Genomic DNA, 14352 nt, shown 5'->3' with positions numbered 1-14352 from the left:
TAAAGTTATATTAGACAAGACTGCAACCATTATACTATTAGAAGCTACTATTGTTTTTATTCTACCTGTTATAATTTGATGTTCATCCCAATTTTTTCCAACATCTGTCACTCTCCAAGTCTGTGGACCTCTTTAGGAATAGATATATGATGATGCCTGGTCTTTTTCCATTAAGAATGTATGTCTGCATTAATAGGTGTTTTTCTACAACCTGAGTTATAATGGCTAGTAGGACTCTACTGTACATATCTATTGCACGTACTGCATCTATCTACCATATTTTATTTAACTAGTCCTCTACTATTGGGTTTAGGTTGTTTTGGGTTTTGTATTATAAGCCATGTTGCTCCTAATAGCCTTATAACTCAATCTTCCCTTTACCATCATCATTTTCTGAGGATAAATTCTTGAAAGTCAAATTGTACGTTTTAGGGCTTTTCATACATATTATCAAATTTCTCTCCAAAAATATTCTACCAATTCGCTTCCTAAGAACATTCACACTGACTTTTATATATACCTCGCCAGGGCTGGTAAGCCTATGTAAACCTTCCTTACTTTTTTTTTTTTTTTTTTTTTTTTTTTTTTGGATTAAACAACAGAAATTTATTTTCTCACAGTTCTGGAAGCTAGAAGCCCAAGAGCAAGGTGCCAGCGGTACTGATTTCTTCTGAAGCCTCTGTCCTTGGCTTGTAGATGGTCCTCTTCTCTGTGTCTTCACATGGCCTTCCCTCTGTAACTGTTCAGCTCCAAATTTTTTTCTTAATAAGATCATCAGTCATATTGGATTAGGGTCACCCTCAAGGCCTCATTTTAACTGAATTGCCTCTTTAAAGGAACCTTCCTTACTTTTAATTGAACCTACCAAAAAACTAACAATGCACAAAATCACAATTACTTTTGTAGCTGCCTGAACACACAGTAAAAATCTGTGACAACTTATCCACAAAGAATACTAAGTTCAAAGACTGTTGTCAGGAGAAAACACCCATGGACATTTTTATGTGCGCTTACTTCACACCAGCTGCTCAGCCACTTGAGCTGCCGGAAGTTGAGCTGCCCACAAGTAAACATGTGTGTGGTAAAGAAAACACCGAAGCCATGGATAAGTAAGTAGAGCCGATCAATTTTTTTTCTTGACAGTATTGATATTCACTAGCATTAAACAACAAAGAAATTAGATGGGGAAGAAATGCTAAACCTTTATCTGGTTTCACCCAACTAAGAAAAGAATTAAGATAAATAAACAATTGGTTGCTATGCATATACTATGTGTAGTATATGCATACTTATGTCATAAAAATATTTCGCAAGTAGGTTGAATTAACAGGTCAGAATATAATTTATCAATATCATAGAGCAGAATTTAGACTGCATGGAAACTCTGTATTTGAATAAATACTCATTGTTTTTATAAATGCATAGAGAACCATGGGATAAGACAATGGAAGAATTTACACAAATCTATTTGCTCAGAAAAGCCATTTAAAGGTCCTACTGAATGCGTCTACTTCAAATGCATATGGAACTGTCTTTGGTGTAACAATAATACAATTAACTCCATATAATATAGTATATAAATGTATATATAGTATATACAGAGCTTTAATTCAGTATTAACTAGTCACAATAACCTCAAAACAACTATTAATAATTTGGATTTCAATGAGGATATTATTTTTAATCCTAAACATGTTGATTTGGATTCAGTTTTAGCTAAATCTTTTGTTTTTAATTAAAGACGTAGAAACTGGTTGCCCTGCCTTTGTTATAGATGCCAAATTTCAAACCATGACACTTATACACAAATATACCCATGCATGTTAAAGTGTATCATCTTCTTTCTCTCTCATGCTAGGTATACATTTGAACTAAGTAGGAGGACTCATGTTCCAGAAGTCTTTCTCAGTAAAATACTTGAGCAAACCTCGAAAAACCTTCAAGAATGCTGTGACTCTGAAGATTCTACTGCCTGTTTTAATGCTAAGGTACAATTGGCTATATTTCTTCCTCCCCCTGGTCTAGAACAAAGGTTGGCAAAGTGTAGCTCATAGGCCACATCTGGACTGGTGCTTGTTTTTGTATGGCCTATGAGCTAAAATGGTCTTATATTTTTAAATGGCTTTTAAAAAGGACTAGCTTTTCCCATTAAAATCATATGAAATTCAAATATCAGTGTTCATATATAAGCCATGCTCACTGTTTATGGCTGCTTTTGTGCCATAATGGCAGAGTTGAGTGGTTACAACAGAAACTACAAAAAAGCCCACAAAAAAGCCTAAAATATTTACTATCTGGCCTTACACAGAAAATGTTTGCCAATGTCTAGTGTAGATTAAACACTCATACTGACACGTTACATGCAATTCTGATTTGATGCCTCCTGGAACAGCGTTAAGACAAATATTTTTTAACGTAATTATTATTTTCTTACAGGTCCCTCAACTGAAGAAGGAGCTATCTTCTTTCATTGACAAGGGACGAGAACTCTGTGCAGATTATTCAGAAAACACATTTACTGAGTATAAGAAAAAGTAAGGGAACTGTTCTAGCCATATCCTCCAGATTTATCAATATTACCCCAATATTGTGATTTGAAAACACAGCTGAAGACTTAAAATATGCTAAGCGAGCAATATAAAAAGAGATCAATTAAAAGAGTGTTTAAAAAGTAGTTAGAATCTAATATCTGTGTAAGAAGAAACAGTTTTCTGGGGTGGAGGGAGTCATATATATCAGATGAGGGATAAATTAGAACACAGCCACAAAAATATAAATTGCAAGAGACTTATAATTTATAAATTGATTTTAAAAAATTAGTCCATAGTTTATCAATCTGTAGATGTCAATATACATAATTGAGAAACTATAAAACTGCTGGAAAATGTTTTCTAACTTAATGGCATATTGTCTGAGAAAAGAACCCAAACTTCAATTAAGAATAGTATTACCCATCACCAGTAAGCATTCTCTACAAACCTGAAAACAAATGTTAATTTATCATCTGTAATGTTGTCAATAGTCATTTTTCTCAGTTAAGATGAGAAAGTATTTCTTTACAAAACGGTCTTAAATAGGCCATAATAAGGAAAGTAGTTTTACTGGGTTCCTAGAAAATGTCTCTGTTGAAAAGACCATGTCATTCTCCATCTCATTAAGTAAATGTCTTAGATCCATGTCATATCATCTTGAACAACACAGGCCTCAAGTAAGAACAAATAGAACTCCATAAAAAGACCTTTCTAAAGAATCCCCAAATCACCTCTTTCAATGATCCCCATGAAGTCAATCTTATCAAAGCTGTTAAAGAAAATGAAAACTGTGAAAGCCTTAAGTTCAAAATTGTCATTTACCAGTTATCAGAAAACTGTTAGTCAATACATTACAGAAGTAGTATAGAAGAATGTTAAACAGATGATGCAAGATTAAGTTCTCTACTAACAGTTTTAAACTCCAGAATTACATGGGGCAATTAAGTGATAATTGATATAATCTCTATTCCAGATGAACATGAATTCACATTTAGGGTTGTGAAATTAGAGAAGATTGAGACTATTCATCTATGTATTTGAAATCCCACCACCCCGTTTCCCCCATTCCTGTGAGTTCCTTCTGGTCTCATCCGCCTCCTCTCCCAGCTGGAACAGACTCATTTCAATAACGCTTTAGGTGCAAACTAGTCCCCATGATCCTCTTGTCCCTTCCCAGCATCCATCTTGCCAACCCCAATGCTAGATAAATCTGGATCTCTTCTGCCTCCCATTGCCTTCTACTTGGCTGGCAAATATTCTTGGAGAAAGTCATAAAATCAGGCTGAATTGTCCACCATGAGGGTAGAGAGTTACTAAGATCATAGACAGTTCAATCTGAGGAAGAATCAAGATAATTTAAATCCTAGCACCACATTGAAAGTGATATGGAGAGCTGTAAACAGTAGAACCAAAAACAAGAACCAAATGTTCCTAAACTTGAAACGCATTTTCCAGCATAGCTAGGTGAGAAGTAGGCAAACTGAGGGAGATTTGTACAAAATGTGAGAGAAAAGAAAAATTAGTACAGTAACATGACTTTCTGTAAGGGAAACAGTCTTTAAGGTACTTGAAACTTAAAACTGGAGAGAAGATGAGAGGTCAAGGAAAATATAAGAGGAAGTTACCCAAGTTGATATAATTGAGCAAATCAAAAGGGAAAGACTGGAATTCAAATTCAGCAGAAATTTATGTTTACTTTCATGATCCTAAAAGAAGTATAGATTTCACTTTCTAATCTCAAATTGAGTCACTAAAAATAGTTCCACAGATATATAGAATTTTCTTGAGGGACAAGTATTTCTATTTTCATTTTTTTATTGTAAAATATTTGAAATGGCTATCATTTTCCATTAGAAATGTTTATAAAGTACATCTAATAAAACCTTACAAAAAATGATCTTTCAGACTAGCAGAACGATTAAGAACAAAATTTCCTGACGCCACAGACACAGAACTCGAAGAGCTGGTTGGCAGGCGCTCAGACTTTGCCTCCAAGTGCTGTTCCATAAACTCACCTCCCCTCTACTGTGATTCTGAGGTAAGAACATTTGACCCTTCAGTTATCACTGCAAAGTATTTGAAAGACTTATGTGCTCAGATTTACTCATTTCTTTCTTTCTTGTTATTGAAATGCCATTACATGGCAGTCTTTTCCTGGTGCTGTTATAACTGTGTTGTCTTTACAATGAAAGAAAAATGACTGTTTCCATGTTATGCTAATTTGAATGCAAACTGAGGTAGTTGCAAAATTTACAAAATCTTAAACTTTTAAGAAAAAAGTGTATGTGAATACAGGCAGCGAAGTATAGTCAGTGTTTTTTAAACTGTAGTTTGTAACCTATTAACAGCTTTTTTAAATGAAAGAAAAAAGATAATATTAGTCCATCTAACATAGAGAGGATAAATATTTCATGAAAGTTTTATTTTATATATGTATATGCATATGTATGTACATAGGTATTAGTGGATAGATTGATAAAGAAATATTTTTAGAAAAATGGATTATACCATACCTTCTAGCTTAATTATAAAAGTAATTTAGCTTTAATGTAACACAAGAAAAAAAAATGCAACTTGATTAGTAGAGGTCACACAAATGTTTCTTCACCATGAGTGATTTTCTAGAAGCTAAAAAAATATGTTAATATTAAAATGTTAGAATCATTTTCAATTGTACTTTTTTCTTTTAAATACTATCAACTGGCTTCTAACTGTGAAATATTTTCTAATTTCCTTCCCTCCTCCTCCTAATTTGTTAGTTCTTCGGTTCTTCTTTCTTTAAATATGACCCCCCTGCCCTTTTAGGCCCTGGCTCCCTCACATTTCTGTCTCCCTCCTCTCCTCTTCCTTTCCCCCTCTCTGTATTTCCCTCTGTCTCTTAAATGTAGTTGCATAGTTGCCAGATCATTTATATTTTTTTACCTTGTGCAGTTCCAGGCAGACCTTTTATTTTCTCTGATAATAGGCGGATTAGTGTATCCCTTTCACCACATCTGAGCTATCAGTTTTCTGCTAAAAACCATAATGTGAGGCTGGTACTTGGTGTTCTATCTTTATGTCAACTGAAGGCATGAAGGAGAGGAGGAGAGACCAGCTTCAATTGTGTGGATCCGTCATGAGTAGACCTGATCTGTGCTTTCTCTAACATTTTGTTACATGTCGTATACCAGGATTTCCTCCTCCCAGTCAGTGTCTATCCTAAATACCATGGGGAGATGTTTGGTTGGCCCTTTTCAGATACATTCATCCCATTTGTTCACATCCTCCATTTGACCAGTTACTCCCCAGCAGTCAATTCAATTATCTAGAAGAGACAAAGGATAACACTCTATTTCACCGTACTGCTAATTTGGAGATATTAGTGGCAATTTCAAGAATCCTGTTGTCTCATCCATTCCATTTCTGGAATACAGAGGAAGGTTAAGACCAACTCTGTCATATCAAAATATTTTCTTCCTTTGCCCACCTCTTTCTGAAGTTCATGATATTAAGTTGGTGGCTGAGATGTTTTCAATGGATGTTATTATTACGTTATGTGCTAGTGAAAAAGAAGTAGCTTTTATGATACATTTTGACCCATCATTTTTGTCCATAAAATAAACTATAAATGTAAAAGTCAATGCCACTTAGGCTAATGATTTCATGCCAGATAAAAGTCCTTTACTATAAATCAAAGAATGTTTTTCCTTCAAAGATTCCAATGAATTTTTATTCATTTATTAAACCATAAAAGCAACAAAGCCAGGTTTCATTTTATTGTTCTATTATTTTTCTGTTTCTATTATTATTCTATAGGAGCACATTGAAAATATCTAGGAACCTAATAAAAAAATCACAAAAGTTTAAATGTGGAAAGACAATAAAAATCACCTAGTGTAATTTTTCACTCAGTCAATTCCTTCCAGAGATCATTCAGCCTCTATTTAAATACCTATAGTCAATTTATTTTCTCCTAGAAGTAGCCTATTTCACTGCCAGGGTAGCTGCACTTCTGAGAATATTTTTCTACAATTTAAGCCATGATATTCACGCCTCATGATTTCTGTTAAGTGTAGTCTGGCTTTCTCTATCAACTAGAAAATATCCATTCTCTGTTCTCGATAGCAGTTTTTTTTAAACTTGAAGTGACTTTTTAAAAATTGGCCTGTGTAAAGTATTTTTGAAAGCCTTGAGCTATGCATAGCGATTCTGTTAATGTTTTAGTGAAGTTTTGCTTGTTTTTTACTGGATAGTGCCAACAAAGTCTTAATTAGGTTGACAAATCAAGCTACTTCATCTTGTTCATTTTTCTTTATACATTTAGAGATTCTGATTTCTTTTCCAATTTCTACATTTACACTCTAGTCCCAAACCTAACTGCTAAGATTGTTTGTAACAATTTGTAAAGTCAGAATTCCAGATGAAATGAGTACAGTAGAATAAACGCCTATTCTTTAAATTCTGCTAAGAAATATATGTTTATCTTTTATTAAAATTCAAACTAAGTAACATTTTAAACAAACAAACAAAAATGAAAGAGCTGGAGTGTTTGGATATTTTGGTCATTATCAACAGTAAAACATTTAGCATTAAACAATTAAATTTAGCAGTTCCTTCTTTTACTACCAATTTGCTTTTGGTAATACAACAGCTGAATTTAGATTGCCTTGCTCCAGAAAAATAAAGTCATCTTACCTAGAAGTTGTTTGCTACCAGCAGAATTTACTCTGATGGTCTAATACAGCATTTTTAAAAAGGAAAAAAAGTCTAAATATTGTTTTGCATTCTGTTAAAATATCACTTTTATAATCCTTCCCCAGTCCTTTTATCTCTTATCTATACATTTCCTTTTCCGACATCATACAAGACAAACTGAGCTTTAGTCACAAAATGCATGCTTCCTTCCTTCAAGCCTCTTGCTTTTCATTTCCTTGAGTTGTTTTTCAGTATATTTTTCATTATAACACATTGCCATTTAAAAACTGTTATCTTCAACTACAATGATGAGAAGGCAGGTTTGTAACTTTCTATTTTCTTGCTTTAAACCCATTAAATTTATCGCAGTGCTGCTGCCAAGTAGCCAGTCTTTCAGTAATTGCTAAAGAAGAGTAAGATGAATGAAGTTTTCGAGATACTTGTAGACATTTGAGATACTTTGTAGACATTTTCGAGATACTTTGTATTTACACCGTTCAGAGATTAGACCTCCTGGTGTTTCTGTTAGCCTTTTTGATGGTCTTTCTACATTGATCTGATAGCTAGGTGAATGAGCTCACCTCTGCTTTCTGACTTCATGTCAGGGCCAATCTGTTAGAGCAGCATTCACTTTAATTCTCAATGCTTAGTTCATTGGTCCCATTTACCCTATAATGTTTGGATTGTAATTCTTGTTAAATCTCCTTGTCCTATATTTGCTTGAAAATTTTTCCTTACAAGTAATGCCCATCTACTACATTCCCACCAAGTCATTTATATCCAGGGATCCATCTCTACCTGCCATTCTAAATATATTTGGCATAGTCACTGGAAAAGTGGCAAAAGGGCTTCTGAATTATATTCATGCTTCATTATATGGTAATCTAGTCTTACCCTCACCCCATCTTGAAATGACTAGGAAATAGAGCAACGAGTATAATTTTGTTTGTTTGTTTCACCATGGCACTCTCAGATTTGGTTCATTTTATTAGGCCATCAAGCTCCATTGACTGCAGAAGAACTTAGTTGCAAAATTAGACTTGATTTTTTTTTTTCTCTCCACCATCATTCAGGTAGGGTATCCCTACCTCTTCTGAGAACTCATTACTATGTTTCCTCTAAGATGTCCCAACAGAGTGCTAGTGGGTATCAACTATGATTTCCAAAGTATTCAGAAAGCCATTATTATATGCTGGAATTGATTGTTAAAATCTTGAAAACATAGAGACAAACACAAATAGCCAAGTGGAAGCTGGGCAGAGAGGAGAAAGGGGACCCGCCTCTTTCCTCCATTCCCACCACCTTCCCTTTCTTCCTCTCTCGTATTTCAAGAAAAGCTAGCATATCCACTATAGTTTGTTATCTCTCTCAGTATATCTAGATTTTATGATTCTCAGTGTAATATGTAGCATTTATGAAGCCAATACTATTTAAGTAGAATTTTAATAGCCTTATATGTACATTCTTGTAGAATAATCTAAAATAATTCTGAATGTTAGGTACCATTTTAATTCCCAATTTACAGGTAAGTTGAATGAAATATACTGAGGTTACATGATGTTAGGAAAATCATAAGGTTATTCCATACGAGTCTGTTACTCTCCGTGTCATTGTCAGACTTCAGCCCTGATTTAATGACAAAAGCAAAATATTGATATCAAAAAACTATTAACTTGATTGACAGTCCAAAATTGTTAAAATAGCAAAATGACACCAGGTCAGTATAATCACTAAATCCCATTATCATATTCTACTTTTTATCCCTCTATGATTCTTCGCTTCTTGTTCTGGTTCATATTTTCCTCTTCTCCTACCCATCTCTTAAAATTCTATTTTTTCCATGGTCTTCTTCACTTTCCATGAAATTACATTTTCCCTGAGTGTTCTCATCCATGGACGTGCCTTTAATCTCCAAATCTCTACTTTCAGCCAGGATCTCTCTCTTCAGCACCAAATTTTTTATCCAAATATTAAGGGCTCTTGTCCCACAAGAAATTCAAACTCAACATGCCCTAAACCTCCCCCTTAAAATCTCCTCTGGTATTTCCTACATTTATGACTGTTACTACCATTTACTCATTGTCCAAGATAAAAACAGTGATCCTTAATTTCTCTTTTCCATATATACCAATCAAATTCCAAATCCTCTCAATTCCAACTCCTCAGTGTGCCTCAATCTCACTCTACCTTCTTCTACATTATCAGTACTTAAATGTGGCAATCTTTTACCCAGATTACAACCTCCCAATTGATCTCTCATCTCCAGTCCTCTCCCAGTGCCTCACACCCAATCCCATCTCTACAGTGATGTCAAAGTTTGGACCCTTACCACCCTCTCCAGCCTGGTCTTTCACTTTCTGGTTCCTCTGCCTTTGGTTCTCCGGAACCACTTGCAGTTCTCCCAAGTACATTAACCTTGCTCTCCCCTTAAGGCTTTTGCACTTCATGATTCATCCTGGATTGCCCGATCTAGGTGCTATAACCTGGTTATATCTTTCTTCAAGCTTCAGGATTCAATTCAGAGATCACCCCTGGCAATCCTTCCCTGGCCCTCAAGCTCTTCTGTTGCTCTTTAATATTCTGGGCACACCCAATAATTAGCACTTATTAACTCTATTGTCATGTTTTTCTTGTCTATTTTCCTTAGAATACTGTAAACTCTTTAAGGGCAGGGACAGTATAAAACTAAATAAATGTGAAGGATGGCCAGAAAAAAGTTCAATATAAAACTGCCTTTTGACAAGAATCCTTTCCTGTAACCAAGGTTCAAATTTTATATACCTTCTTTATGACCTGGTAGTTTACAAATAAAATAGTTCAGTAATAATTATATAATATTCTTTTTTCATTTCAGATTGATGCTGAAATGAAAAGTACCCTGCAGTCTTGATGCATGTGTATTGTGTTAGGTAAGTATTATTTTTTCAAAGGCAGCAAAGAATCCACCTTTGTGCAAAATCATTTTAAAAATCATAGAATGAAAAGAAGACTTTTAAATTATTTATTTTAACTATTATCTATTCAAACTCATTTTATAGATGAGAATATTAAGCATCTAGAAAAGTGAAGGAGCTGACACAAGGACGGTATACACAGCCAACTACGGACACATTTAGGACTAGAATTTGGGTCCCCAGCCTGGTACTACACCCATCATAACATTACATCTAAGATAATGGCAGCATGAGATCATTGCGGGGATTTGATGCGTTCAATAGAAAAAAAATGTGAGTTCAAAGACTCACGTCTATCAAGTCTTAAAGATAACAAGGTAGCGTTTTCAGGATGAAAGAGGTGTTCTTCAAATTAAAGCAATACTGTTGAAATACTCTGTTTCCCTGAAAATAAGACTTACCCCCAAAATAAACCTCAGCCAGACAGATGCATTTAGTACGTTATGACGATGTTCCCGAAGAAGATGACATGACTGAATTTGAAAAAATGTAGATTGTTGTACATGAAAAAAATAAGGCATCCCCTGAAATAAAGCCCTAATGGAGCAAAAATTAATATAAAACCCAGTCTTATTTTGGGGGAAACACGCTTTATCACTTGCTTCTTTCAGATATTACATTTTCACTCATTTTAAAAGGCCTCAAGATACTAAGAGCATAAAATAGTTTAGACAGAATTCCATGCCTTAAACTGAAGATGACCTCAACTCTGTACATTTCGACAAAAATATTTTCTCTCCAGATTTGTCTTTATTTTAAAGGTATTACTTCTGACATTAAAAAATGGTAAAAACAATGATTTTGGTTTATCTCAGATATTAATTGAGCCAAGGCTTTTCAATGATATAAAAATATTATTTTGCTAATTTACTACCAACTTTCCCCCAAATGATGTGGAAGCAAAAGCCATTAACTAACGAAATTAAATTACTCAATCATATTCAGGTTTTCAACGATCGACGATTTGAATCCTATGAAACAGTAAAACAGAAAATGAGCACTCTGAGAGGCAGTCGGACGGGGCTAATCAAGGAAACTCATTCTGGGAATTACCCAATCTGGACCAGAATCCCTAGTCCAACTATCTGTCTTTGTGAACTTGAGCAAGTTACTTACATTCCCTAAAGCTCGGGGGGGGGTTGTAAAAAGAAAATGACAATATCCACTTCTCAGCACTGTTTTAATGGTCAAGTGAGATGATGATGTCTATAAACTACCTAGAAAATAACAGTCATCCTAGCAAAGATTCCTGCTGCAGCTGCTTCTATTACTGCTGTTCATAAGATGCACCTAAAACATAAGTTTCCCTGCCTGTATATGTCTGTGCTTCATCATATAGATATAGTCTAAAGGGAAAGTAAATTCTCTGGATAATTTCTGGGGAAAAGAATTGAAATCTGAGTTATTTTCAGTGAAATTTTCAGAGTTAAAACAGCATCTGGTCTCTGTTACTGATAAGCTATTCCCCTTCCCTTACTTAAAATAATCCAGTCTCCCTTTACCTCAATCTATATGTAATCTCTCTAGAGTTAAACATTTCAATACACAACAGTTAGTTCATGTCCTACCCTTTAAGATATCTCAAGTTTTAACAAGAATCAGGGTTGTATTGTCACCCCAATAAACTTTAATTTAAAAAAAAGTATCAGGGTTGTTTGGGAGCTATATAATAATTTCACCTTTAGATTTGTTGTCACTGGACTATGTTATTGTTTAGGAGCTCAGAGTGCACTTTCTTTGTATTTCACGTATATTCTTTCAGGCTAAGGGGAGGCAACACTATTTGATGGATTTCAAGAGTTTTTTTTTTAACCTAACAACTTTCAGGAATACTTTTAATGCTGTCAATAGGTAAATTCTATTTTTTTAATGACAGATTGATGATTGTACTATACTGATTCTCCTGGTTCATAGTCATTATTTTCATCTTCAATAGAAATGTTTTATCACTTATCCTGTGTTAGTTAATGCTTTTCTGTGGTCTTTAATTAATCTTGCAATTTTTGCATGTCCCAGTTGTATGTCTACCCAAGTGCATTTTGGTCAACTGGAAGGAAGTCCTAAAATAACTCACATATTCCTTCCATAGATTTCAACAATATGCATTGACTCTTGAGGTCAATTTTATCCACTGCCTTTTTATTATAATGACAAGCTCTTACATTAGGAGTATTTATGTGGTTTTGAAAGAGCTGATTATACCTTGCTCACAAGGTTGTAGGACTGCGGCACCTGATATCCAGAAATAAGGTTGTCACAACTTAAACGTTTTATTAGGTTTCCCGTACACAACCGGAAGATTGTGGTTCTTGGGTTCCAGGGAGAATTTTGTAGCTCTATAGGACAAGCCTCGATTCATTCAAATATCAGCAGCATTGCCCCAAAACAACAGTCTTGAGCTGCTCTGGACCCAGGACTTAACTTAATGATTCCACACTAAGTGGTGAGCAGCTATTCCTCGAGATAGACCAGACTTTTTATCACATTTTAAATTGCTTTGGAATATATCCATTTTCTTCTATGATTTTTCTCTTACTGTAACAGGTAAACTCTTAAGTGGCACATGTTTAGTGTGAAACACTTCCTAAGCCATTAAACCAATTTTGGCTGGCTATGTATTTCTTTCCAGTGAAAGCCTACCCCTCTTTAAAGATTTGAACAGCTTATAGAAGCTGAAGCCTTTGCCTCAGGTGTTCCCAAGCTTAGGTACATCTACAGTTCATGTCTTCCAGTCAACAGTTTGATGCTATTTCATTCTTAACTAAAGTCTTATTACTATAAATCTGAGTTGTCATCCTGGCAGTTATTGGTCCACTTGATCAATTTTTTTCTTCAAGCCCCCAAATTGATTGTGGCCATATTTGCATGCCCACTGGAGAAGGAATTACTGTGTCTTAATCAGCCCCACAAAACCAATTATATTTTTTCCCTTCAGCTTTAGAAACAATTAATGTACCCTGGGTTGCCAACAAATAAAAGGAGTTGGCTCACACTGTACAATCAGGTTGGATGGAAAATACTTTAAATACCAGAATCACACTCAGCACAGCCAGGTGCTTACACTGTAAGAGAAACATAAGTGGGGCAAGCACAGATGTGTCTCTTATCTTATCCTCACTCCGAGTCATAAACTCATCGAGAACAATGAAAGGTAGAATTTCTTTCACCGTGCCAATAGAATTATGATACAACTCTGCTGTACTGTCTTGGAAAAGAGCCTGGGGAGAATCAAAGAGGAGACATATTTGCCTCATTATAAAGTCAAAAGTGATTTAATAAAAACTCAAACTCAGTGTTTTAGTAAAATACAACTACTGAACTATTTCCTCAATTCCATGACAGGAAGTGACAGGGGAGGCTCATGTGTCATTGGTTCTTGTTCTTACTTCTTTTTTTTTTTTTTTTTTTTTTTTGCCCTGGCAGTGAGTATTCAGTCTCCTAAAGCAGAATGTTACATACATCATTAATTCAAAGAAAAAACAAGTATATGATGTACCTTGGTATAGCACCAGTGATGCTTTATATGCAAGTCTTGGGAATTTTTTATTCTGGACCCACCTGTGGGCCATCGTGGGTATATGGGTCATACTAGATTGGTTTGTCTTTAAACATAAAAATAACTTGACCTTATATGCACCTGTTGAGCAGTATTATGAGTGTTGCCAATTAGTTCTGTTTTTCTAACAATTCCATTATTCTCATAGACCTAGAGCTGGAACCACCCTGGGAATGACATCTGATGGCCAAACCTAGGCAAAACCAGAGCTCCTGAGGAAACATCTAAGATACTCCCTGCTTTTTATCAGCTACAGTATCTTCATACAGTGATAAGTGTGATGATTTGCTATCAAAATAAATTGAAATATAATGCAAACCATAAATGTTTCTGAGGATGATGTTAAAAAGTCTTCACTCTATTCCTGCAATTTTCACAAAGATACTACAGTAGGTAGCCTCAACCTCACGAGCCCGTTTTCCAGATCTCTGCTGTGTCTCTCTAAAAGATTCACAACTTTAAGCATCCACTTTACAATTCCCAACATATTAAGCTCCACTCCTGGATTGCTTCTCTTGCTTAAGTATTATCAAGAAAAAATAAACCAGCGTTGCACCATAAATAGCCTAAGATAGCTCACTTCTTAAAAATAAAACAAAAAAACAACTAGGGTGATGTCCTCTTTGTTGGATTGATC

The 14352-nt window shown here is 34.9% G+C and overlaps 1 protein-coding gene across 1 annotated transcript in view; it reads left to right on the top strand.

The window, feature by feature from the left end:
* Window positions 1–14040, top strand: part of GC (GC vitamin D binding protein) — a 36292-nt gene extending 22252 nt beyond the window's left edge. Inside the window, exons 8-13 of the mRNA XM_033106458.1 lie at window positions 907–1109; window positions 1859–1988; window positions 2437–2534; window positions 4437–4569; window positions 10060–10114; window positions 13864–14040. Coding sequence (XP_032962349.1) covers window positions 907–1109; window positions 1859–1988; window positions 2437–2534; window positions 4437–4569; window positions 10060–10095 — 600 coding nt within the window. The 3' untranslated portion in view covers window positions 10096–10114; window positions 13864–14040. The remainder of the gene's footprint in view (window positions 1–906; window positions 1110–1858; window positions 1989–2436; window positions 2535–4436; window positions 4570–10059; window positions 10115–13863) is intronic.
* The last annotated feature ends 312 nt before the right edge of the window (window positions 14041–14352 follow it).

Source organism: Rhinolophus ferrumequinum, chromosome 5 (assembly GCF_004115265.2).
Source record: "Rhinolophus ferrumequinum isolate MPI-CBG mRhiFer1 chromosome 5, mRhiFer1_v1.p, whole genome shotgun sequence".
NCBI classification, from domain to species: Eukaryota; Metazoa; Chordata; class Mammalia; order Chiroptera; family Rhinolophidae; genus Rhinolophus; species Rhinolophus ferrumequinum.
The sequence above is the reverse complement of the archived record's forward strand: the minus strand, read 5'-3'. Positions and strand labels throughout refer to the sequence as shown.